At 38.1% G+C, this 23,732-nt stretch overlaps 1 protein-coding gene across 4 annotated transcripts in view; it reads right to left on the bottom strand.

Moving 5' to 3' along the window:
• The window catches only part of LRPPRC (leucine rich pentatricopeptide repeat containing), a 93,726-nt gene extending 74,044 nt beyond the window's left edge, over positions 1–19,682 (bottom strand). For 3 of the 4 annotated variants that reach the window (XR_012673134.1, XM_075146929.1, XM_075146932.1), the window contains exons 1-11: positions 19,529–19,682; positions 9,017–9,222; positions 5,934–6,056; positions 5,110–5,231; positions 4,961–5,019; positions 4,131–4,217; positions 3,520–3,646; positions 2,337–2,481; positions 1,409–1,551; positions 1,016–1,121; positions 830–937 (exon numbers count right to left, since the gene is read on the bottom strand). Coding sequence is in view for 3 of the 4 variants with exons in the window: in XM_075146929.1 (XP_075003030.1) it covers positions 830–937; positions 1,016–1,121; positions 1,409–1,551; positions 2,337–2,481; positions 3,520–3,646; positions 4,131–4,217; positions 4,961–5,019; positions 5,110–5,231; positions 5,934–6,056; positions 9,017–9,222; positions 19,529–19,635 (1,333 nt within the window). In the remaining variant the exon portion in view is untranslated. The remainder of the gene's footprint in view (positions 1–829; positions 938–1,015; positions 1,122–1,408; positions 1,552–2,336; positions 2,482–3,519; positions 3,647–4,130; positions 4,218–4,960; positions 5,020–5,109; positions 5,232–5,933; positions 6,057–9,016; positions 9,223–19,528) is intronic. The other variant, XM_075146931.1, reaches the window with a different exon arrangement.
• Between the last annotated feature and the right edge of the window lie 4,050 nt (positions 19,683–23,732).

Below are 23,732 nucleotides of genomic sequence, written 5' to 3'. Positions count from 1 at the left end.
GTGTCATACTAACAACTCTGCATCTCATTCTAAAGCACATTATACTGTGAGATAAGATGAAAAAGACAGTTTTTTGTTTCCCCAAGGGGGAAGTACTTCTGTTAAAAGCATCTTTTTACAATACCATTCTTTCTGAATTACCAATAACGCAAACCAAAGAATTAGATACTGTACTCTAAAATTTAATATTTGTTCAATTCTTATTCATATCCTGTAGACATCCCCATGTGTAACAGGGGAAAGTATGCTAAATGCTTAAACCTACTTAAGAATCCCAAAGATTGAGCATTTCTGTCCTTCAATCAGTATGCTGTCAGGTCAGGCTCACACATTCAGCAATGGAAGTTCTCCTGTAGTTTTTATTATTGTAACAAAACTCATGTTTGGCTTATCAGGTAGATAATAAGAAGTTGGCTTGAAAAAAAGGATTTGGTTTGCAGTCCAAGAGGGCTATTATAACATAACCTTACTTTTAAATTCTTCATTCAGATTTCAGTTTCTTCAAGAGTAAACTCTGTAAAAGGTCATGAGCAGCAAAAAGAACCAGTAGAAGGCAGAAAGAATGTGAAGAGTTAAAAAGATAATTAAACACTCTCTCACATCTCTCTATGCAAAGCTAGACTTTAAATTTGTACAACTGTACCATGATTAAGTAAGAAAGGAGGTTTTAAAAAAAGTCTTTCTGAAGGAAAAATTGTTTGTAACAAAGAAATGCAGCAAGGTCTTCGTTTACTTTCAAGAGTCTGCTGAATCTCATAGCAATGTTTTAACAAAGATTTGTGCACTAGGTTTGCAATAAAGCTAGAGGAGCATTTATCAGATAACTAACCTTTAAGATTCTTCTCTTTCTGGAACCCAACTAGCAGTGGCCAGGAATAGTGAGGTCTGAGTGGCAAGCCTTCCTCTTTCATCATCTTCATCACATCAATAGCCAAGGCTAAAAACATTCACAAGACAATTAAACAATGACCAAGTACTTTAAATAAGCATATGTAAAATAACTAAATAAGAATACCTGATTTGTTGGCCTCCAAAGCGCAACGCAAAATAAACGGTAATGGTGCCGAGTGCATTTTTGCTTCTTTTAACTCACTACAAAATTGCTTCAGCTTGTTCACAGGCTGCAAAGAATTTCAAAAATTAATTTAATATATTTTTCCATTTCTCAATTTGTTAAGAATGTCAGATTCTTCTAATGTTTAGGAAATGTATATTACACATGCCAAACATGATTCCTTTGTAAATTTCAATTTACTATGCAAATTGATATGAAATATTAAAATCCTTCTTTTATTCTTTAAGAACCATACAAAACAAATTTACCATTTTTCATCTTCACAGTTGCATTAAACTATATAAATATACTGTTAATAGTATATTAAGAAAAAAGTATTACTATTCTGCATACCATATCTCTATTTACACAGTGTTGCAAGAAGAAGTTACCCTGGTCCATATTATCACGTGATAAATGATTAAGAGACTTCAAAATATGGAAACTTATATCTTCGAAGCCATGAGTTATCAGAGTCAAACACAGGTTCATTGCATCTAGCAATTGAAAAACAGAGAACAAGAAAATTAAATAAGTGCATATAACTATTTCGCATTAAACTACTAAAATTACTGAAAGCTAGGAAAGTAAATGTTTTACAAGTATCATTTGCATACTTTTAAACAACATTAACCAACCAAATTTGAGACCACCTTTTTCAGAATTATTTATATTATCAATGAAATTCACTTTTCCCATTAGAAGATCATGCCAAAAATTAGAGAAGCATCACCACTGCAGCATGACAGAAGGATACTAAATAAGAGAAACACATTTCTAGACACGTCAAAAAAGAAAAAATGGATGAAGTATAATTAACAGTTATCAATCAGATTATGCATACTGGGATCCAAAAGTGACTTTAACTGTAGATAAAGAAAACTATATTCAGTGTTTAGTCTCCCTTTTTATGATATTCACAAAGAGCTGTCACAACAGGAATTACAACAGTGTTTGAAGAAAGGACTCCACACTTACTGCTTTCCTATAAAATCTTAATGAATTTTAGAAGTTAAAAAAAATCGGTAGATTAGTTTTCCTATGTAAATTATTAAAATCGGTTTATATTTAAATTTTATAAAATGTGATCTAAAGCAGCACAAATGAATCCACAAACTAATGGCAAAAATATTATTTTCCCTAAGTATTCAAGAGAAAAGTACAAAATTACCTATTTTTGGTAAGATCAGTTATTGTTGGGGGGGGGGGGGGAAAAAAAAGAAAATGCTTTCCCTCTCCACCCTGAGTAGCAAAACACCTGCTGTAGTAACCAAGGACATACCTGGAATTAATTCCCTTTCAAATCTTATGCGTTCTTTAATATCTTCGATGTACTGAGGATATCCAGCCTTGGCAAGGCTAAAAATCACCTGCATCAAAATCCTATCCATAAGGTACCCTTCAGTCTTCTCAACCTCTTCTAGAGTCTGTAAACCAGAATAAATTTAACTTTAATAAACTCTAAAGTGACTCAAAACAGGATGCATTAAAATTAAAAAAAAAAAAAATCATCACAAAAAGCTGCGTTTTTTTCCTTTCTTAAAACCACGGGTTTAGATATGTGGAATATGGCATAAAGAATACCCAGGATCTATAGAGAGGGCCTCAAACACCTTTAGACTGTAAAAAAATAAAAGGGACAGATAAAAGGGATATAATAGATAGTTTCTCTCTAGTATCTAATAATATATGAAAACACCAGAGGTATTCCCATTGTGAGATGACTTTCAAAAGAAATTACTTTGAAAAGGGGAGAATGATTATTCAAAGTTTTTTATAGTATTTGGAAGAAGGTTGGTTGATGAAGATTTGTTTATTTTCTAAGTCAGAACAATATTATGTTTCCCACACCCTCTTCCTTGATTTGCTCCTCTCCATCAGATACTACTTATTAAACTAAAACCAATTTTCTTTTCTCATTCCTTTCCAAATACTTCTTTGATTTTAAAAAAAGTAGAAGAGAATACTTGAAAAAAAATCAGTTACACAAAGGGCTGTAAGGCAGCATTATCTTATCCACATTCCATCAATACCTAAGTCATTGGCATGAACTCTCAAAAAAAATTCAGTTTTACTGGAAAGACTCTGTGGCTTCAATGGCAGCCAAAGAATGGCTCAATGGCAGCAGGATAATCAAGGTTTATTTTTATAAATAAATACATAAGTATCTCACATGCACTATTGGTCTTTAAAAAAAACCTGAATTATTAAATCACTCACTGGCAAACATATCTTCTCAGAGTGAAAGGCAACTATCAAAAGACAAGTATTTTTCATAAAGTATGAGACTGCTTTCAGTTAACCAGCTATTCAGATAAAAAAAAAAAAATTGCTTAATTGCTGCAGACTAGGAGGAAACAAGTTATAAAATTCAGTATTATTCCTCCTGCATGGATAGAAAGCATTCCAAAGTTAAATTGAACAAAAGATCAAACAAGTTGTATTTAAACTCAGACTTGCAATACCTTTTTAATGCTATCAGCATCACCCTTTTCAGCATATACATTCAGCAGTGATAAATAGGTGTCTGGACCTGGTTCAACACCGGCCATCCTCATCACTGAAAGGATATTTTCTGCACTCTTCATATCTCTAAAAGAATTCGAAAGACCTTCAGTAGATTTAATCATAATAATGTTTATTGTGACTTCCACATTTCCGCATTAAATTAATTAGAATTGGAAACAAAGACTGCAACAAGCATAGAGAAACTTATTTTAACTAAGCAAATCCTGAAAGGTAGAAGTGCAAATCTTTAATTATTCTATCACTTAAAATACTCTTTGAACTTTAACAGTTGAAAAAGTTCAAAACTAAGTGCATCAAATTTCTTTTTCAAACAGTGCAAAAGTACAGTAATTTATCTTGAAACTCAAGATTTTCAGACACAAGAAAAATCTACTTCCTTTGTTAAATAGCCCTGGTTTGCTTCAAAAATGTATAAGAAGAGAGTCTTCTATACATTATTATTCAAAACCATCACACTATTCTGCACCATGTAATTTTTCTGTACAGTATCACTTTATATTGTACTAAAACTAAAAGAAAACAAAAGAAAAAAGGTATTAAACATTACCCTGATCTTGCATGACCTTTCACAAGGCTACTGAATACTGCCTCAGTGATTGGGAGATCTTTGTTCTTCATAAATCCAAGAATCTTACTGCAAAATACAAGACAATGAATGATTAGATATTTTTTCCTTCAAAAAGATAAACTACTGAGCTATTGCTGCTCTGCTAGACAAGTACTGTATCATCAAACAAAACCAAATCCCGATCTCACTGAGCAATTACATTTGGGGATGCTGCATAATATGCTCATAATTTGGTCATTTTCATTTTTTCAGATGAATTGTATTTGTCACTTTGAAATATGCAGACACAAGGGTGGGGCTGGGTTTTTTTATTTTTATCTTCCTTTTACTTGTTTCTCATGCCCAGCAATCACATTGTTGCAACTTAACCTTGCTAAAATTAAAATGTTAGATATGCAGCAAGCCCTGCGTAACAACAACAACAAACAGAATTACTACTATTTGCTCCTTAGCCCACTTTATTCTCAAATGCCTTTCCCAGTACCCATTTTTTACATAGGCAGTAAGCCTTCATAACCTCACACTTTTTCACGCTGGCTCTAGAAATGACAAAACAAGTTATTTTCTGAGCAACTGGAATATAATTTGATTTGAACACACTGGTCTATCACTTATTTTTATTTTGCTTGTGTAGGTTCCAGCTGTCTCTAAGAAACTGCTCTTCAGCGCTTTGTTAAAATATACTTAAACTCCCTCTTTGGTTTGCTCAATTTATAAGAATTACACTGAAATGAGTTTTTCATTAATGGTAGGGAATATGAGAAACGGATTTTGAGGAAATCCCTTTAAACATAAATGCAAAAGAATACCTCGCTCCTTCAATGTCACCCTCATTGCAATAAGCAGCAATCAGCCTTTGGTATGTCACCTACAGAAAACAAAAAGGGGAAGTTAATGATTTCCATCCAATAAATGGATACTACTATTAAGAATTAAGATATCATAAAAGGGTACCTACTCGATTGGGCTGCACATTAGCTTCCTCCATTCTGGCCAAGAATTCCGTCGGAGAAAATTTGTGCTCATTCTGAAGGTAGACTTTAAGTAACGCATTATAATGGCTTGTATCATACACAGCACCTAAGGAAATATTTCAACCACAGTCAGTGAATGTAGATTCTCTAAATTCAACATGATTTTATAGCTTTCTCAGGTAATTAATTTCATATCAATTTTATTCTGTATTAACTTCATGTATAATCAGACTGCTTCCTTTTACCTTTGAAATATCAGATACCTATTTAACAGCACACGTGTTTATAAAAGGCTAAAACATAACAAGAGCACAGTAACATCAATGCTCGTGTGCATGCTATTTCACAGACTCTACAGCTGTATTTATGTTACAGATTCAGCAATATTACTATCAAGAAGCAGTTCACCTATGCAACATCTATAGATAAATGACTAACTTAAAATAAAAAAAATCACCTGATAAAATAGCTACTAGGAACACTCAGCCCATCAGATATCAAGGTAACATCCAACAGAAAAGTAAAATACATTCTTACAATAATCAAAATCAAGCAAAAGTCCAATTTAAGCATCTTACAAAAAAATCTTTAGATTTATTATTAACACCCCTAGATGTCAGTATAACTCCCAGAATAGGAAACAGGTCTCTCACCTGAATAATAAAACCTAGCGTTTATTCAGTAATGAGTATTTGCTGTTATAACCTAACATTTAAACACTATTAAAATACATTCAGTCTTCTATTACAAAGAAAGTAACTAAAGCACATAGCTGTTCTTGCAAGAGGGACTAACAAAACCAACCTACCCAGTTCTTTCATCTTGTCCCATATCATATGGGCTAGTTCTGTTCTTTCAGGTGACAATACCTCTGGTAAAAGAGCACCACAACTTCGCAACAAAAGCAAAGTCTGATTACTCCCTGGACACCCTGCAAGTGGAACACAACCACAAATTTCTTTATAAATAATTATGCATTTAATGTTAGAAAACAGATTCGAGACTGACCCCCTGAAATATTTAAGCATTTTGTGTAGAACAGAATCTTCTCCAAGACTGAGGATTTTTACTGAACAGGATACCCAAATGATTAAACAATGACACTATTATGCACTATCATGAAAAAGTTTCACGATAAAACATGCCACTTAGTACAATAATGAGCTCAGCTGAGCAGAAATTTTAAAAAGTACAAAATAAAATACTAAACTCGGATGATCCAGTAGTTTAAACTTCCCAATCCAAGATCCATAGATCATTTCATCCTAACAGGGACAACACTTTCTGGTAAATTTCTAAAATGACAAAATCCTTCATACCAATTCCATACTATTCCAAAACTGGTGTTCAGAGACATTCCACATTTAAATTTCCATTTCCACTTCTGCCCATGCCCAATATAAAATAAATGAGATAATTTACATCTAGAGAATAGTGAAGGAAACCTTAAGAATATCTACCTTCTCCGACTTCTGCACTAGCCTCAGAATGTCGAAAAAGTAACTATAAACTCATCTGTCTTTCTTGGACTTCACTACTACCCCTACGCCTGAGGCAAAGTAAGGCAGAGCTACAGAATCTATCACAGATTACCCAATAAGCTGGAGACATAAAATTTTTTTCAATCACATCTTTATACGCAAACCCAGCAATTTCTAATAAAAAGGAGTTTTCTTAGAAAGCAGCATACTGTAAAGGAAAAAAAGAAAAAAGGCAAAAAAATGTTGTCTACTCCTTTCCTATCAGAGAAAGGTATACTTCAGAAGTAATTTCATCTAAGAAGCAGCAAGATAGATGTTCACATACAACGCAAATGATGAAAAAAATCTGTAAGGTTTTCTCTCTCCGAGACATACATGCAGACTTGAAAGATTCAGACTTCCAAAATGACTTGAAGGCTAAAGCATCACTAATGCTTTGTAAGTTATTTCCAAATCATCATGCAACACTCCAAAGTTGTGTACAGCCCAGCATAGAGGCAGAAGCTGTTGCCAGTAAAGGTACCTCTAGCTGCCGCTGATCACTCTAAGTGTAATTTTTACTTATACATAGCCGTAGAAACAGCTATAAAATAATGGCAAAATAAAGTAAAAAAACCTCAACAGCAGAAAGTTATATACGGTCTAGAATTAGATCTTCAGGTACCAAAAAGAACCAGCAAATCTAGGATACCACATAACTACTGTAAACTATGTTTCAAGAGCACAATCTACAGCAGAAACGTTATTTATACAGAGTAAACTCACCTGGGAAGAAAAATAGACAGTAGTGGGGAAAAAATAAAGCAATAACGAGAGAAGAAGAGAAATAAGTTAAAACATTGAGAGGGGGCAGGTACAAATTGCAAATGGGGATTTGAACTTCTGCAGACATAATGGAGTGGTGAGGTAAGTCATACTTGACTAACGCTTAAATCCCTGCATACAATTCGTTCATGCAATAAAAATGCCAACACATCTCCGGTTTCACAACGCCAGTAGTATACTAGTGACTGAGCACCTTGAAAGGCAAAAGAAACTGGAAAAGGTTTGGCATGAGTATGGAAAGATGCAGGACAAGAGATCTACAGCAAGCACCTTCTTGGGGCATTTTTCATGTTGTAATTAGAAATGGAAGAACAATACAAACACAGTCAAATCTTTTTCAGAAATCAACAGAACTAACCTTCTACACTTTTGCTAAATTAGTTTTCAACATTATTAATAAAAAAAGGACTGAATTTTTCATATGGAAATATTTGTCACTTATTTTAATCGCATACTATTTAAATCTCTTGTGCAGTTTTATGTTGGTTTTTTTTAATATACTTACATAGCCAAAGGAAACCACTATAAGCAATTAATCTTTCTGTTAATATGACTTCCTAAAGACTGTGTAACTGATCAAAGATCATGAAGAACTGTGATTTGCAGGTAAGTTTAGAGACATAAAATTCTTGCCCACCCACACTCGCAAATTATAAGTTTATACCTAAAGAAGACAAAGCAGTGAGAATCAGACAGGATATCCCAAGCAAAAAGAAAAAACTAAGAAGTTCAACAGAAAGAGAGCATGAATTGAAAACTCAGCTTTTAAACAGTGAACTGCAAAACTTTTAAAACCACCATCCCAGGCATTCAAGCCATTAACAGTCCAGAGCAATAATAGCAAAGTTTAAAAGAAAACAATCCATGCTGACATTGATAAATATTGGCAGTAGTACTTAGTGAGTATATTTAGCAAATATCTCCACTGACTCATCTTAACTGGTACCAAACTTTATCAATTGTGGTACCTGGTTTGCAAAATATTAATATAGTCTGGCTATCTTTAGCCAAAGGGGTATTGAATCTGTCAGAATGAACAATGCCTCAGCTGTTTATTTTTGTTTTATTCAAAAAAAGAAAGCTTTCTTGTCCTGAATAACCACAGCTACCTGGGAATGTGGAAACTTGGGGATCACCTCCACATTTCCCTGTATAGTTCCATTTTAAAGCCACCTCTTAAGGACAGCATGGTTTGTTACAGACATTTTAAAAATATACTGTGTAAAACAGACAGATATGATCCCTGTTCAGAGTGCAAAATACAGTTATATGAGGAAGGTATAACATTACCAGATTAAAAATCCACAATAAGCAATATGATAAGATTTCTTAAACATACACTGAATTTTTACAAGACTTATAAATTCCCAAAGACAAAAAACTTGGAAAAGCAAACGTGCATTCAAAACAAAATAACATCTCTAAAGCATTTAAAGTCTGTTCATCAACATATGCACCAGATTAAACAACACTCAAAGACAAAATATAAATCAGAACGCTTTCAATTAATTTCCTTGGTTTGATGAATCGTTACATTGCAGCTTTAAATTTAGCTTTTACTTTGTTTTAATTGGAAGCAACTTACCTGTTTTGCATATTTCATGGAAGACTTTTAGTAGAAGAGTTTTAGGGATACGGCCAGTTTTTCTGACAGAGTTATCCAGTTTATTTAATGCCCAGTCAAACTGCCAGGTCCGTCTGGTTTGAATTTCTGAAATTGGTTCTTCTTTAACACTTCCCTCCTGTTGAGGTGCAACTGTAAGGAACCTTATTTGGTACATAATGTTTCTGCTTAAATAAAAACAAACAAACAAAAAAATAGAGATACACTTCTGTGAGTCATTTTGCAACTACACTAGTCACACAACGTCAAAAAGATAATGCACTTTACTTCTTGCTGATGAACAGTTTCTCAAAAACATTCCATATTGATATAAACAAACAAATACAGATGATTCATTTCAGTGTCTTTCTACTTAAAAAGACATAGTCATGTATATTTTCTCACAGTGACAGCTGTTTCTCTGAGATTTTCAGTTGGATTCACCTCATGAGTTAAATGGTTCAAATACTATTCCCACAAAAATAAAAATTTTGAAGTCATCCAAGGGCTATAAAAGTCTATTGTCCCATTACGGCTTCTCACAAAAGCTCTCACATGCTTCTGAAAAATCACTCCAAGAACAGTCACGGACATCTCTTCCAGAACATAGCAAATCAAGGCAGCAAATCATACCTTTCTTTTCAATTAAAATACACAAAAACTAATGCAGAGGCCAGTGTTTTAGACAACAATGGCTTAAAGGACAACGGGATCATTCCCCATTCTGCAGAATTTACATTGACAAGCATGAAGCAGCCATCCTGTGATGTAAACCAAACATCAACACTGGATTTGTTTAAATATTTATTTTCTCAAAATAACGTATGACAACAAGAAAAAACATAATGAGAAAATGTTCTTATTTCTAGCAAAACAGTAAAAGCTTGCCAATTTTTTTTTTTTTAAAAGAGCAAGTTGATGTACTAAGAATATGAAAATAGTATTTGTGCCATAGCAAAATTGTGAACAGCCTGTGCAGGTAAAATTATCGTCACACACTAGCACTTTTGGAAGTCTGTTCTCAATTGTCCTTACAACTGCATGAAAGACACCAGACTATCCTCCTCCAGAATCCTATACAAAGGAAGTAATACATGCTGGATGGCAAAAAGAAGATTCAGCAACCTCTGAAATTGCCCCCCCCTTATCTCTGGCTCTCTAGACAGCTCTTCAGCTAAATTTCTGCAAGATCTCTAAACTAGTTTAAAAAAAACCTAGTTGTTGTACTCCCTGCTGTTACAGATGCTCCAGGAGTCCTATGCAGTAATGGCTGCACATTTTGTTGAAACAGCAGCCTAAAAGTGTGGAGTGCTGGCATTCTCTACAAAATGATTTCCCACATCTGGAGCTTTTTCACAGGTATATCTGCTGGTTGGTTTCTCACCAACTGGTGCTACTTTAAGGCCCTAGGAGAGGAGGTACAATGGAGGAGAAAAAGCTTGCTGGCAATTCAGTGTTTCAGCAGCACTGGCAGCAAGCTGCTAAACGGCAGAAAAATCATCAGTAGGGTGCATACCAGTGTGGTGGAAAAAACAGACAGGTGGTTTACCATCTGGTGGCCTCTTGTGAGTAGGAAGTAGCCCAAAGACCACCTTTCTCCTTGCTGTTTGAAATCCTGATTTGATAACCGAACAGGCTGTAAGTTCTAGGAGTAAAATCCTTTAAATAAAACCAGCCTGAAGCAGAATCTCTTTCCTAATGGAGCTGTGAAAACAGTTTAGTGGATGTTTGATTTTTGAAGACATTAAAAAAAAAAATCCTTCAATAATGAGGAATATCACTACCATTTGGCATTATCTTTTTCAAGCAGGCAAATTTTATACTGCCCAATCTCCTTGAGTTTCCTCCTGAAGAATTTTCCAGAGGCCAGCAAATTATCTGGATTTTATTTGACTAGGGAAAGGACAAGGAAGAAAGAATTTGAAAAAGGAAAAAAAGACTGCCAAAAAAGGAGAGATCCCCTCCTTCACTCTCAGTTCTACGTCCTTCTAGATGCAAGTTCCCACTGATTCTGATACTCGGATCCCTCTATGAGTTTATTTAATTCACTAACCTGGCACAACACCAATTCAGTCACTTCTACAAAAAAACAATTACTGTTTAGAGTAGAAACAGTTCACGATGTCCAAAAAACACCAGAATGAACCAGAAAAAAAGAAATGGAGTAGCAATAAGTGGCTAAAATCAGAGGAACTAGGAAGAAAAAGAAGAAACTGAAACACCACTTTTGGTAGCAAGCAGCTCGTCATATTAATGCTATCAAACTTTTTTTTGTTGCTAGTAATGTCATCTCTCACTACAAGTACTTCTAAGGGTGTCATTTTCCCTGATTCTTTCCTTCCTTCCTTCTCCTCTTTTCCTTCTACCTCATCATATAACCAGAGACAGGGTACTTTCCCTAAAACAGAAATCACTAGACTAATTAGAGTAAAATCCAGTAGTACAAGGTAAGAATAACAGTAAGATACTAAATCTTAAGTCCTCTTGGGTGTAACAACCAAATGAGATGTCTACAACTTAGATAAACTCTTTAATAACACATAAATAGCTCACACTCAACTATGAGCTAGCCACTGGATATCTGTAAGAATGATCTGTAATGATTGCAAGTTCTTTATCCATTTTTTCTTAAAGATATAGATAAAAAAAAGACAATGGTATCATCCATTCATATACCCATTAAAAAAGCTACTGGAAAGCTTTTCAGAATACTTCAAGTCAGGTTGGAAAAAATGCTTTGGAAGCAAGCAGCAACACAGGTCTTACTGTCTTTGTGACACAGAAATTTATACTTCGATTTCCATCAACAACCAAAGCACAAGTGGACAAAACTATGCTTCAGATTAAAATTGAAATGTCTTTTTCTATAAAAATCTGCTATTGTTTTATAATATTTTGCAAATTGTTGAATTATATCTTATGTCACTTGTAACCATAAACGAACTGGTATCTACAATTCTTATCTTAAGTCCTGTACTGTTTTAAGAAAGCATCTTTGTAAGATTCTCCATGTGTCAAAAGTTACAAACATTTTAAAGCACTTGCACAGCTCCATCAGATTAAGTATGAAGATAACAGTATATGCATACTCAAAATATTCTGGTTAACAGCCTGAGAGGACTCTAAAGTTTCATTTGTTACGAAACTCTCCCTGTTTAGCATTTAGCATGATGCTGTTTATAACATAAGTTTAGAATATTATACTATATCAATTGCTACAGTTGCACACTGTAAAATATTATACTCTTACATGAAGTGTTATTTTTATACACTAACTTAACCTTCTGAAAGATCAGCAGAATTGGGCATTTCTATTTACACACACACCCTCCAGACATTATCAAATATGGTACTGGTGTTTCTGTTAATTTATACTGATTAAAGACATTTTAAGGAATGGCAACACAGGAGTCTGAGTTTCAGTTTTAGACAGACAGGGGAAAACAGTATGAGAGTATAAAACAACCTGAGGAACTCTTATCCACTGGCATTCACCTAAATTACCATTATCAATCTGAAATATAATGTCTAGCGTAAGACTCGGGTGTACCTTACCATCTGTAGGTTTTCAGCATTTGAATAAATTACACTTTTAGCATGATTTAAGGCACTGTGTAATGCTAAGCCAATCCCATAGTACGAATTTGCTAAAAATAACTATGGCTTCAAAAGCTGGATGAAGCTGCAGGCATCTACTGTCTTGAATTTGGTTCTTAACACTATAAATCAATTTAGGAGAAAATGGGGAAACAAACAAAAAAAAACCCCCACAGAACCCACACACACACACACACCACTAAGAGCTCATTATTGTAGAAGATGAAAGATTGAGCAGACCAAAAAGACAGCTTCCAAAAAAAATGCAAACCTAAAAATTAAGATACACAGTATCAGGTTTGATTTCAGGCAATCAAGTGAAGGACAGAAGAATGCAGTAGACGACATACTTACTGAAAATTTATATTAATGGCACAACCTCCCCCTGAAACAAAAAAAGAAGCTAACAAAATGAGGCAGTTATCTATGCATCAGGAACCTTCAACAACCTTGTGCGATTCTTCTTTAATTTTTAGAATTGAGAAAGAACACATGATTAAGGGGAATAAAAAAAAGCAAGGATAAAAATCAAAGCGGCCATGTTAACCATTTCAGTCTGGAACTCACATAAAAAGGCAGCAAGAAAGGCTTCTAAATATAAGAAAGATGATTTTAGAAAACACACATACCTCTTAAAATGGAAAAAAAATACAGATCATACACTGTTTAGCTTTCAAAAAATGTTAATTGCAAGCGTACTATATAAATTTTAACCATTTTACCATGACTAAATTTTAACAAGTAGATGGGGGTGTAGGTGAGAATAGGGAAGAATGAGCTAAGTAATTTCTGGAAACATTAAGATATGTTGTATTAAAGACACATTAATGGACCTTAGTCAATCTCCAGTCCTTTGGAAATACCCTCAAAACATCATGAAAGTTTTGGGAAAAAATACAGACTGATATACAAGCTTTTGGCACTATGTTACCTGACAATCTCATAAGCAAAACAAGGAGATACAATGTACTTTTAGTTACAAAAATATGGGTGCAGTAGTTGTTTAAAAAAAAAAAAATTATAAAAAATTTAAAATGTGCTGATCAGGGTTTATTGCAAAATTGGGAATATATTTTGTGGGATTCTAAATTAAGCTATCTCCTGACCCAACTGGGAAAAGACTGGTACTACCCATGTCCATTCAATAATTTCATTAACAATTTGGATGACAGAAGAGTTAATACACTTATAAAATTTGTAGACAACATCATAATGGTGGCAAACTCTTAGAAGGAGAGCCTTAGACTTCAGAGTGATCTTGATTACTTGATGTAATGGTCTGAAACCAACAAAAAGGAAATTCAACACAGACCAAAAAAAGTTGTATGTTTTGGACAAAAAACAAATGCAGAAATGTAAGATGGTAAGATTTTACCTAGACAACAGTACAACTGAAGGAGTACTGAAAATGAGCCACCGCTAAACATGAAACATTACACAGCAAAAAAGAAAACTTCTATTCTTCAACTCCTAACAAACGCAACATAGATAAAATACAGAGAGAATTATTCTGCTTGTCATGGTGTGTTTATTCACAATAAAACGAGTTTAAAAGACTCAAAAGATTCATCTATCCCATCCCACTCTCCAAATAGAGAAGCAACTGTACCTAATCCATCAGACATCACACATAAATTGTTTTAGTATTAATTGTAATGAAATATTACAACAAAATACTTCAACAGTCAAATTTTCTCATTTGGAAGCTTATAAAGTAAAATTAGGACGGGAGAAAAAAAATAATCTATCACGCATGACCTTGGCATTTCTGATTCTGCCTCAGTGCTAGATGTTAGATTATATAGACTTACGATGTAACCATATTTTTTCAATTATTTTAATTAACTTTGTTCAGAATTAAATACTATGCTACACAGCAAAATGCATGATACTTCCCCAAGGGCTGCAATGAGTGCCAAGTATTTACTTTCATCAATTACCTTTAAACAGCATTTTAAGATTTTCTCCATGTGAAACATTGTATCTGCAAGCACATGAAGCTGCACAATAAACTTCAGATCTGTTGGAATTAGCAATCTGATTCTTCCCCAACATGTGTAATTTCTCTTTACTATGCTTCAGAACTGTGTCTTTGTACCTACCCAGAGAAGCTCAAAAGGATACATTAAGCCCTGTAAAGTGATCTCTCTCCTACTCCCACCATCGCAAGATTAGAAGTAGCCTTCCGATATTTGAGCCTTTACATAACTGTACCTTTACATCATTTTCAGTTTGTCTCTACAATTATGAGGATTGAAACTGTAGACCTTGCCTGTAAAGGAAAGGTTAACTAATTATATGTTTGTAATCCCAACACACAACCACTCGTTATTTAGCAGTAACTTTTCACCTCCAATTTAGCTTACAACATTTGGAAAGTAGTTGAAGACAAACTCATAAAAAACTTAATGCAGAGATGAAGTGTGCATGGGGAAATTTATACCAAGTCAACTAGTAAAATTCTTCTACGTTTGCAAGGGTTTAGTGAGAATCCCAGTACCGTACTAATGTATTTACATGTTTTCCATATTTCTAGAGCAGACTAAAGGCAGTGCCTTCAATTTCCTAAAGGAACACATCTTGCACATCAGTCTGAGTAAAAAATGTCCCATCTTTCCCAAAACTCAAAAAGTAAGTGGTTCCAGTGCTCTCCCTGGCAGCAGCAGAAAGTTTACTTTCTGTAAAACTTGACCAATTCCAAACATTAAAAAAAAAAATTACAAAGCCACCATATGGATATTTGCCTCCCTTTATCAGAGCCACAATAAGGTAGTTGCTATGCTTTTTCTAATAAAAGTACTGAATATTTTGTTCTTTCTAAACTAAATAGGTGAAAGGTATATGAAATAGCTTTCAAAATACAGGCCATGCTCAAAGTAAAATAATGGTAAACTTAAGAGAATTAAAATTCATTACTGTACATAAAAGCACTACAGACTTAACATTAGTTAAATTTACTAAATATAAGACTAAATATACCATCTGAGACCCCAACATGATTCGCATGAATGCTAAACAGTATTTCCCCTGACTTAGCTATGGTCACCTACAAAAAAAGGCCACAATGTTCAGGCCACTGTGTCCTTGTTTTCAATGAGATACAGTAGGATCCTACAAGAGAGAAAATTTTGTTTTTTCATGTAGACTGAGAAACCTCAAGCTTCTTGGAGAATATCTAAAAACTTTGCCTAAGTGATTCGTAAGAAGCAAAGCAGAAAAACTTTGCTTTGTGCTATTTCTTAGGAAGCCTCTAGACATTTTATGTCTGTCAGTCAAACACATAAAACAACTACAACAGTGCAGCTTGTGAAACTTTACTACAACAGAGCATTGCTTCAGTATTACCAAAAGCATGCCTACTGAATGCCTCCTCTGCATTTAAAGCCCATTAATTCTATCATTTTGCTAATGTAAAGTAATTAGGTATTCAATTTTACATTTTTGTCCACTGGTGATGGATTGCTGAGTACAACAGCGAATAGCCAAAAGCAACTTGTTTGCTGCTAATTTAAAAAAAAACCAAAACCAAAAACAAAACACCACGCATTAAACCATGAATCATTATGGCTTACCCAAAGCTCAAATTATATCCGTTCAGATCTGAAACAAGATTCTTTAAAAGGGTATTCTCCCTCCCATCTCACCAACATGCTTTATTCTTGTACAAACACACCACAACGTACCAGAAGTCAACAGTCTTTACAAGGACAACTTGAAAAGCATTGCACATGGTACCTGCTTACCAACTTCCTCAGCAATCACTCCTCTGAATAGGACACAGATCTTGCAAAAAGCAGAAGGTTTCACTACAGCACAATTTGCTGTTTGGGGAGATGCTCTTTGCTCCGCAGTCGTGAAAACCGACATTTAAACTCACAGACAAGAATCTCAAACTGAGGAAGTGACAGCAAGGCCAAAGATGCCTTGCGAGACTTGCATGTAGAGATTCCACTTCATTTTCCTCCTCAGCTATACTTTTGTGATCTATGCCTTAAGAGCCTAATTGTTCTCCTTTTCTCTGAGGACAGATAGGGTGTCAACTTCAGGATGGGTATCCTAGTACTCGCACATCTAAAAGTGCAGTTCAGCAACACAGCTGCATTGTTCTAATATCACACAGTCATCACGCAAGGTTCCCTCTTCTCCTTTTGCCCATGGTCCCACCTTTCTAGAGTTTATCAGATCCTTAACTGATCCAAAAAAAACCTGTTGATCTGTCAGAAAACTTTTCCCTTGCAGTCTAGCAATGAAGTCAGCCCAGCAATAGGTCCAAGGAGCACCCTGATTTAGAGCAGGTCAAGCTGGCCAGCAATGGGAGGGTGGTCAGTGCAGAAAGAATGGAGCCAATACCCTTCCTCCCAACACTAACTTTCCCACAGCAGCAAGCTTTAACATCAAACCATAACATAATCACCTAGAGTATGTAGAATAAAGTCCCCAAAAGATATTCTGATGTTAATTCAAAATCTACTCTGAACACTCGTCAATTGAGAGGTTTACTCCGGCATTCTTGGCAGTTAGCTACTAGCAGCAAATTTAAGCATCTCTTCCCTTAGTGAAGCTTCTATGAACAAAGTTCTAGTAAATAATTTGTACCAGAGAAGTCAGCGTAGTGCTAAGTTTGTTGCTGTAGATCTGACATTTGTTGTATTGGTCTGTCATACCTTATTTATCTTGTTGTAATTCCACGGCATGACAGTGATGACATATAGCTCAGTATACTTCACATTTCATACTTGAGGTAGTTAAGTGGAATAGTAAATTTGCCTTAGATCTGACCTGATTCGCTATGAAATGCTTCTCAACCATCCAATGCAACTGGATATCCACCTACTGTCCTAACCCATTTTCAGAAGTAGTTTAGATTAAAAGTCAGAGCAATACGAGGTTTTGATAAAATCTCTGCTTGAACGTGAATGGTTGCTGTTTCACATCTCTAAAGAAGTTAACAGATTTGCAACTTTTCTGTAACGATTATTGTAATGAGAGTCTCAAACCTGCCTCTGAACTGACTTTATGATGTTCAATGCTAAAGCAACTATACCACAGACATGTAAACATATAATGATTTACCCAGTTCTCTTGTGAAATGCTGGATTATTCCTTGTTATTTATTTACTCTTAAAACTGTGGGGTTTTTCCCCCATTATTCCAATTAGAACTTTATCAATATTCTCTGGAATTTACTGCATCAGGCTGCTTTTCATTCTCGAAATACCATCTCAAGACCTGAACAGCGAGTATGGCAAGCCTAAATGTTGTCCATATATTATTTTAGTTCTTCAAAAGAAGTCCATTTCCAGAAATTAAGGCTTAAGTAGAAAAAAAACCAACAATGAATAGTTACTTAAGGTTAAAAACGAAATGCAATTATATGCTTATATGTGCAATTTTATTTCATAAATGTTACCTTTGCTTTATACTTCGGTCCTAGATTATCATTTGTGCACTAGGATGCCTAAACTCACATAGTAAAGTGACAGTTAGACAAAGATTTTAGGTGAAAAATTATCTTAGGAATGAAATTACTGGACAGAAAGAACGCACAAATTTAGGTGTGCTGCTCAGTCTTACTCCAATGTAAGTCACAGCTTAGATCGAAACCTAAAAGCTATAAAATAAATATCACTGCTGTTTCCTGTGAATATGTTCTCTGCCAAGCACCTTTCTCACAATTCTCTGAGAATTAAAGAGTTTTCAGCATCATCATTACACTATCCCACACGTGACCCCATTTATACTTGAAAATATAGAATATAATTTGATGCAAGAAAAAAGTATCATTTGGAGGGGGGGAACAAAGGAAAAACCAAAACCCAGCTGTTAGTGCCAAATTATCATCACACAAAGCACTTTTCAAGTTCTTTCCAGAAACGCAGTTCTAGAAGAAAAGCGCTGTTAGTCCTTCATCAAGTCATACGTGAATTTCGGTGATATTACTTCTTGCAACAAACTAATATAGGAAATCCAGTTGAGGAAAACAAAAATCACCTGAATTACCACAAAGTAGAAAAGTTTATTAATGATTTGCAAATAACTAAACGTGTGGTTCTGTTGCCGACCATAGAGCAGATGTCTTCCCAAGAGACAAAAAACATCCCAAACATGGGGCTGCAGTGCACCACCACTGGAGAGAAAGCTTAGCTCTCCCAAAACTAACATGTTTTTTTCTTTTTTTTTAAAAAAAAAGTACTCATGTTAAGGAAGGGTTGTGTCTCCAAACTTCCTGCAGGGCACCAATCACGTATGAGTGCGGTCAGAACAGCGACAGGCACACACACAGGTGGGGCGTTTTCCGCCCTCCCTGCGTGATGGACGAGAGGGAACCACAGCAAAGGAATTAAGATATTCCTCCTGATAACAGACCCAGCGGAGTCTGACAGGCACAATGAAGAAGCCCAGATTCCCCCCGCGGCTACCCGCAGTCAATCACTGTTTATCTTCGCCTGGTCTCTCCCCCTTCTCGACTCCTCCTCTGCACCGTTTGTCACACTGTGGCAGCACCCTCCGCAGGACGCTGCCCTTTGCTCTTCAGAGAGAGGGGAGCGCTCTGCTTTCGTCCGAGCCCAACCGAGACACGGCTGCGAAGCGGCGCAGCGAAAGGAGCGGTCCGCCCTCGCCGACCCAGCCGGAGGGAAGCGGGGCTCCTCCACCGCCTTTGACCCTGAGCTAACCCTGCCCCACACAGGCGGCGAGAGGCCGCCGGGCCGGGCCGGGCCGGGCCGCGGGGCTCCGGCCGGCAGCCCCGGGGGGCGGCGCAGAAGGGGCCAGCGCGCGAGGCGGCCCAGCCGACGGTGCCCTTGGCCACGAGGACCGCCGCCTCAGCCGGCCCCAACGCCTCAGCGACCTGCCGGCCCACCGGCGAGAGCCAGGCGGCCCCGCGGCGTAGGGTCTCACCTGGCGGGGGCCGGCGGGCGGGCGGCGGTGGCGGGCGGGCGGAGGCGGGGCAGGAGGCGCAGGCAGAGCGCCCGCAGGCGCCCGGCGGAGCTCAGCAGCGCAGCCATAACCGCCGCGCGCGCCGGACGCGGAGGAGCACGTGAGCCGGACGCCGCGCTCCTGCGCACGCGCGCCAGGGGTCGAGAGGGCGGTAGGCGTCGGCGCGCTGCCTCCGCCTGCCCACGTGACGGGAGGAACCATTCCCCGCGGGGGGGAGGCGCCAGCCCCGCTCTTTGAATGGGTCCGCTCAGGCACCGGCGCGCTTCCAATTCCACCCCGTGCTACCGATGGGACATTCCACGCAAGGTCGGCGGCGCAGCCCCAACCCCGGGTTGGGTCGGTCGGCAGCCAACCCGGAGTCGCTCCAGCGGAAGGCGGTCGGGAGGGCGCCCTTAGCGGCTAGCGGGGGTAAAAGCGTGGGCTTGGCGCCTCTCGCTGCGCTCCTGGAGGCGGAAGGGAGCAGAGGGAAGCGCGGGCTTTCCCGGGGGGCTTTCCCGGGAGTTGGGCGCCGCTTTACGCCCCCTCCGTGCGATTCCGCGATAGGTGTCGGTTGGCCCGGGAGGGTCTCGCGGGTGGGTAGCACCCGCCCGTCTTTGCCTGCGGAAGGAAGTCACATGGGCGACGGGGCGCGAGCGTTGCTCGTAGTCCGCGCGCCGGAGAGGCGGAGCTCGGCGGGCCCTTGGCAGCCGTTGCGGGCGGCGAAGGGAGGGGCGGTCCGTGCCTGTGGGGGCTGGCGGTGCCCTGGAGCCCGGTGGTGGCTGGCCGGAGGGAGAGGAGGGCCGTTCCCGGCAGCTCCCGCTCGCTCAGGGTTCGAGGCGGGAGGGAGCTGCCGCTGGCTGCTGTGGGTTGTTTCAGACACCACTAAAAGGTGGCGTGCAAACGCGGAAAAGATCCCTCAGCCTCTTGTCGGTCATGAGAAAAACTGCGTCTTGACCGTGCCGCTGGTTGGTTTGTCCGAGTTGCTCGAAGAAAGCAATACTTGCACAGTTGGGCTGGGAAGGCCACTGGTGGCGGTCGGCCTTTGCAGGGCTGCAGGGGCCTCTGGAGTGTCGTCATCCCCGACTTCCCTCCCTTCTGGGAACAAAATGGGAGTGAGGGGCAGAGGGAAGAGCCTTGATTAAAAACTTCTTAACAGTAAATCTCTACCTGAGCGTGTTTATATTTTCGAAGGTGCCATCTGCATTGATGTTTCACTTTGGCATGCAAGTTAAAGCTGGTTCCTATGACGTAACACACTAAATTAGATAGGTACTTGTAAGTTAAGTGCATGTTTTCATACAAAAAGCATGTAATTATTTTTGCCATAGATTGCAAATAATTACTCCAGGGGGCAGACTGTTCATCAAAAGAGATGAGATTTTTATCAAATCAATTATGATCAGCCATTTCTAATTACACTTTACTTGGTAAGACTTGTAAAGTCTCCTCATCAAGATGCAAAGGGCCCAGTTTTTAAAAGTTATGAACACCCATTTTTGCTGTTTATAAGAAAGTCGTGGATGCTCAAGACTTAATAGTCAAGCCATAAGGCATGAGCTGCAGCTAGTAAGACAATATTTGGAATGTTACTGGTTATCATGGTTTCTGCTGTATCACAGTGTTATGGTATTTTGCAGAATACAGAGTTCAGTTTTAATAAGGAAGACCAAGATGCATTTTTTAACCCAAATACAAACATGGTAGCATTCATGCTAATTACTAGGTTGGCTTAGGTATGTGCTTACCAAACTTGATGATGGAGTAGAGCCCCTGGGAGCTCACTGTAACGACACAACACAAAAATGTCTACAGTGCTTACAATAAGGACCAGAAATGATAAAGCAAGTGGCTGGAAGAGTAACGGAAAATAACGAGATGACATTGCTCAGCGTAATAAATAGTAGGTTCTTGTTGCTGAGACTTCACTGCTACTGAATCAGTAAAAAACAGTTTTAAGAAGGAGAACAATGGCACAGATGCTCACCAGGTGTCATGGTTTAACCTGGCACGCAGCCAAACACCACGCAGCCGCTTGCTCACTCCCCTCCTCCCAGTGGGACGGGGAGAGACTCGCAAGGGTAAGAGTGAGGAAAACTCGTGGGTTAAGATAAAGACAGTTTAATAGAACAAAAAAGGGAAAATAATAATGATAGAATATACAAAATGAGTGATGCACAATGCAATTGCTCACCACCCGCGCTGACTGATAACCAAGTAGAGATCGCTACTTCCTGGAACACGCCTACCATTCATATTCTCAGCATGATGTCACATGGTATGGAATACCCCGTTGGCCACTGGGCCAGCTCTCCAGGCTATGCTGCCTCCCAGCCTCTTGTGCCCCTGGTAGAGCACGGAAGCTGTCCTTGACTAGCAGGGTACTTAGCAACAACTGAAAACATCAGTGTGCTATCAACATTCTTCTCATACTAAATCCAAAACACAGCACTAGGAAGAAATTTAACTCTATTCCAGCTGAAACCAGGACACCAGGAATTCCTCCAAAGGACAAAGAAAATGCAAAGGTGTTTGAAAAGCTAGTAAGTAGATAATAGGATCTGAAACGATGGGCTGCTCAGAGAGGGGTTGTCTTTTCATTACTGAGTGAGGGGTCGTAGGTATGATTCCGTAAAGACAGCTATTTAATGTGAAAAGGAAAGGAGGTCCCAAGAAATTAATTCAAAATGTGATATAGCTGAAGCAGTAGACGTAGGAAATAATATTTGCTGAAGTTCTCTGAGTGGATGGGGGGGGGTCTAGATCACGTTTATCAAGATCTGAAAAAGAAAAATTTTAATCGGTAAATTGAGATGTAATGTTTAGAGTCTAGGTGAGAGTTTTAGTTCTCTGGATGAAGAAAAGAAATAGATAAGTTATTCATGGAGAAAAATTATTACCTCGCGTATGCGAGAATCTAGAGAAAGCACTGTATGGCAGTGTCACCAGCAGTAGTTGAGAAACAGGAGGAGTTATTAGGTGAAGAGTGCAAGTTTTATTTTAGCTGTGCCACACTTTAGTTGATGAGTCATACACAAGATGTGAATGAGCACCGGGATTTCAGTATGGACAAAAAGCTTGAGACAGATCTGTCGGTCCTCAGCACTGTAGCTATGCTATATTTGTAGAAAAGATTATCCAGAGATGAAAGATACGGAAAAGGCCAAAGGCACAAACATACCCAAAGAGGGAGATGAAGATACTCATCTAGTAGGAGGATTGCAAAAGATGCACTAGGGAAAGGAAGGAGTCGTAGAAGCCACAGAAGGAGAAGCTGTGGTCAGCTGCATAAGGGACAAGTGCAAAATCTGATGTGAGTGAGTCCAGGCTAAGAGAGATGGGAAAGACAGACGTGTGGCAGACAAGGGACCAGGAAAAGGAAGCAGTCTAAGAAAACATAAACCATGTGGTTTGGTTTTGCAACCAAAAGAAAGACCTAACAGGAAGCTCCAAACAAGCAAAAGAAATCCTCTGCTGTTTTTTTCCTGGTTTTTTCTCTCTCTAAACAGGCCACATCCTCCAAGATTCTTGGCTGGATTTGTTCTGCCCAGGCAATTTATTCCCATCGTTAATAATTCCCAGGAGACTATCCCTGGGGATAATAATTAAGCAGTGCCATGTTATGGTCCTGGGCTCTGGAGCTGTGTCTCTACTACTGAATTCCTATTCTCTACAACATTTCAGCCTATGCCAGACAATTGCCTGGCATAGTTTGAGGAATTAGCATCAAACAGCTTGGAGCTGTTGCCAGTGGGCAGTTTGGCGATGGCCACGCTGTGCTGGAGGGTGGGAGGATTTAAAAGGGCTCTGGCCAATTTCTTCCAGTCAGCTTGAAGGCCACAGAATGGTTCTGGTTATTTAAGGTAATAGGTGGGCAACTACCTCTACTACAGCTTCTAAGTTCTGATAAGGTTTCAGCTAATTTCATAGAGAGTTTATCATAAACACTTCTTAATAATTTTTAAAACTTCATAGAAATGTGTCATGGAAATTTCCAAAGCAAGACTTACAATAACATGCAGTAATGAAAGCTTTCTTCACTTACTCTCCCATCTTTCAAATAAAACCCCATATGTACAAAACAACTTAAAAAAAAGTAGTTTATGCCACAGTTGGCTTTGGAAAATCTGGAAATCCAAAGTGAAAATGACACTACAAATGCCTCCCCAGAATTTGAGCAGTAAAAACT

The sequence above is a fragment of the Calonectris borealis genome, chromosome 3 (genome assembly GCF_964195595.1).
Source record: "Calonectris borealis chromosome 3, bCalBor7.hap1.2, whole genome shotgun sequence".
NCBI classification, from domain to species: Eukaryota; Metazoa; Chordata; class Aves; order Procellariiformes; family Procellariidae; genus Calonectris; species Calonectris borealis.
The sequence above is the reverse complement of the archived record's forward strand: the minus strand, read 5'-3'. Positions and strand labels throughout refer to the sequence as shown.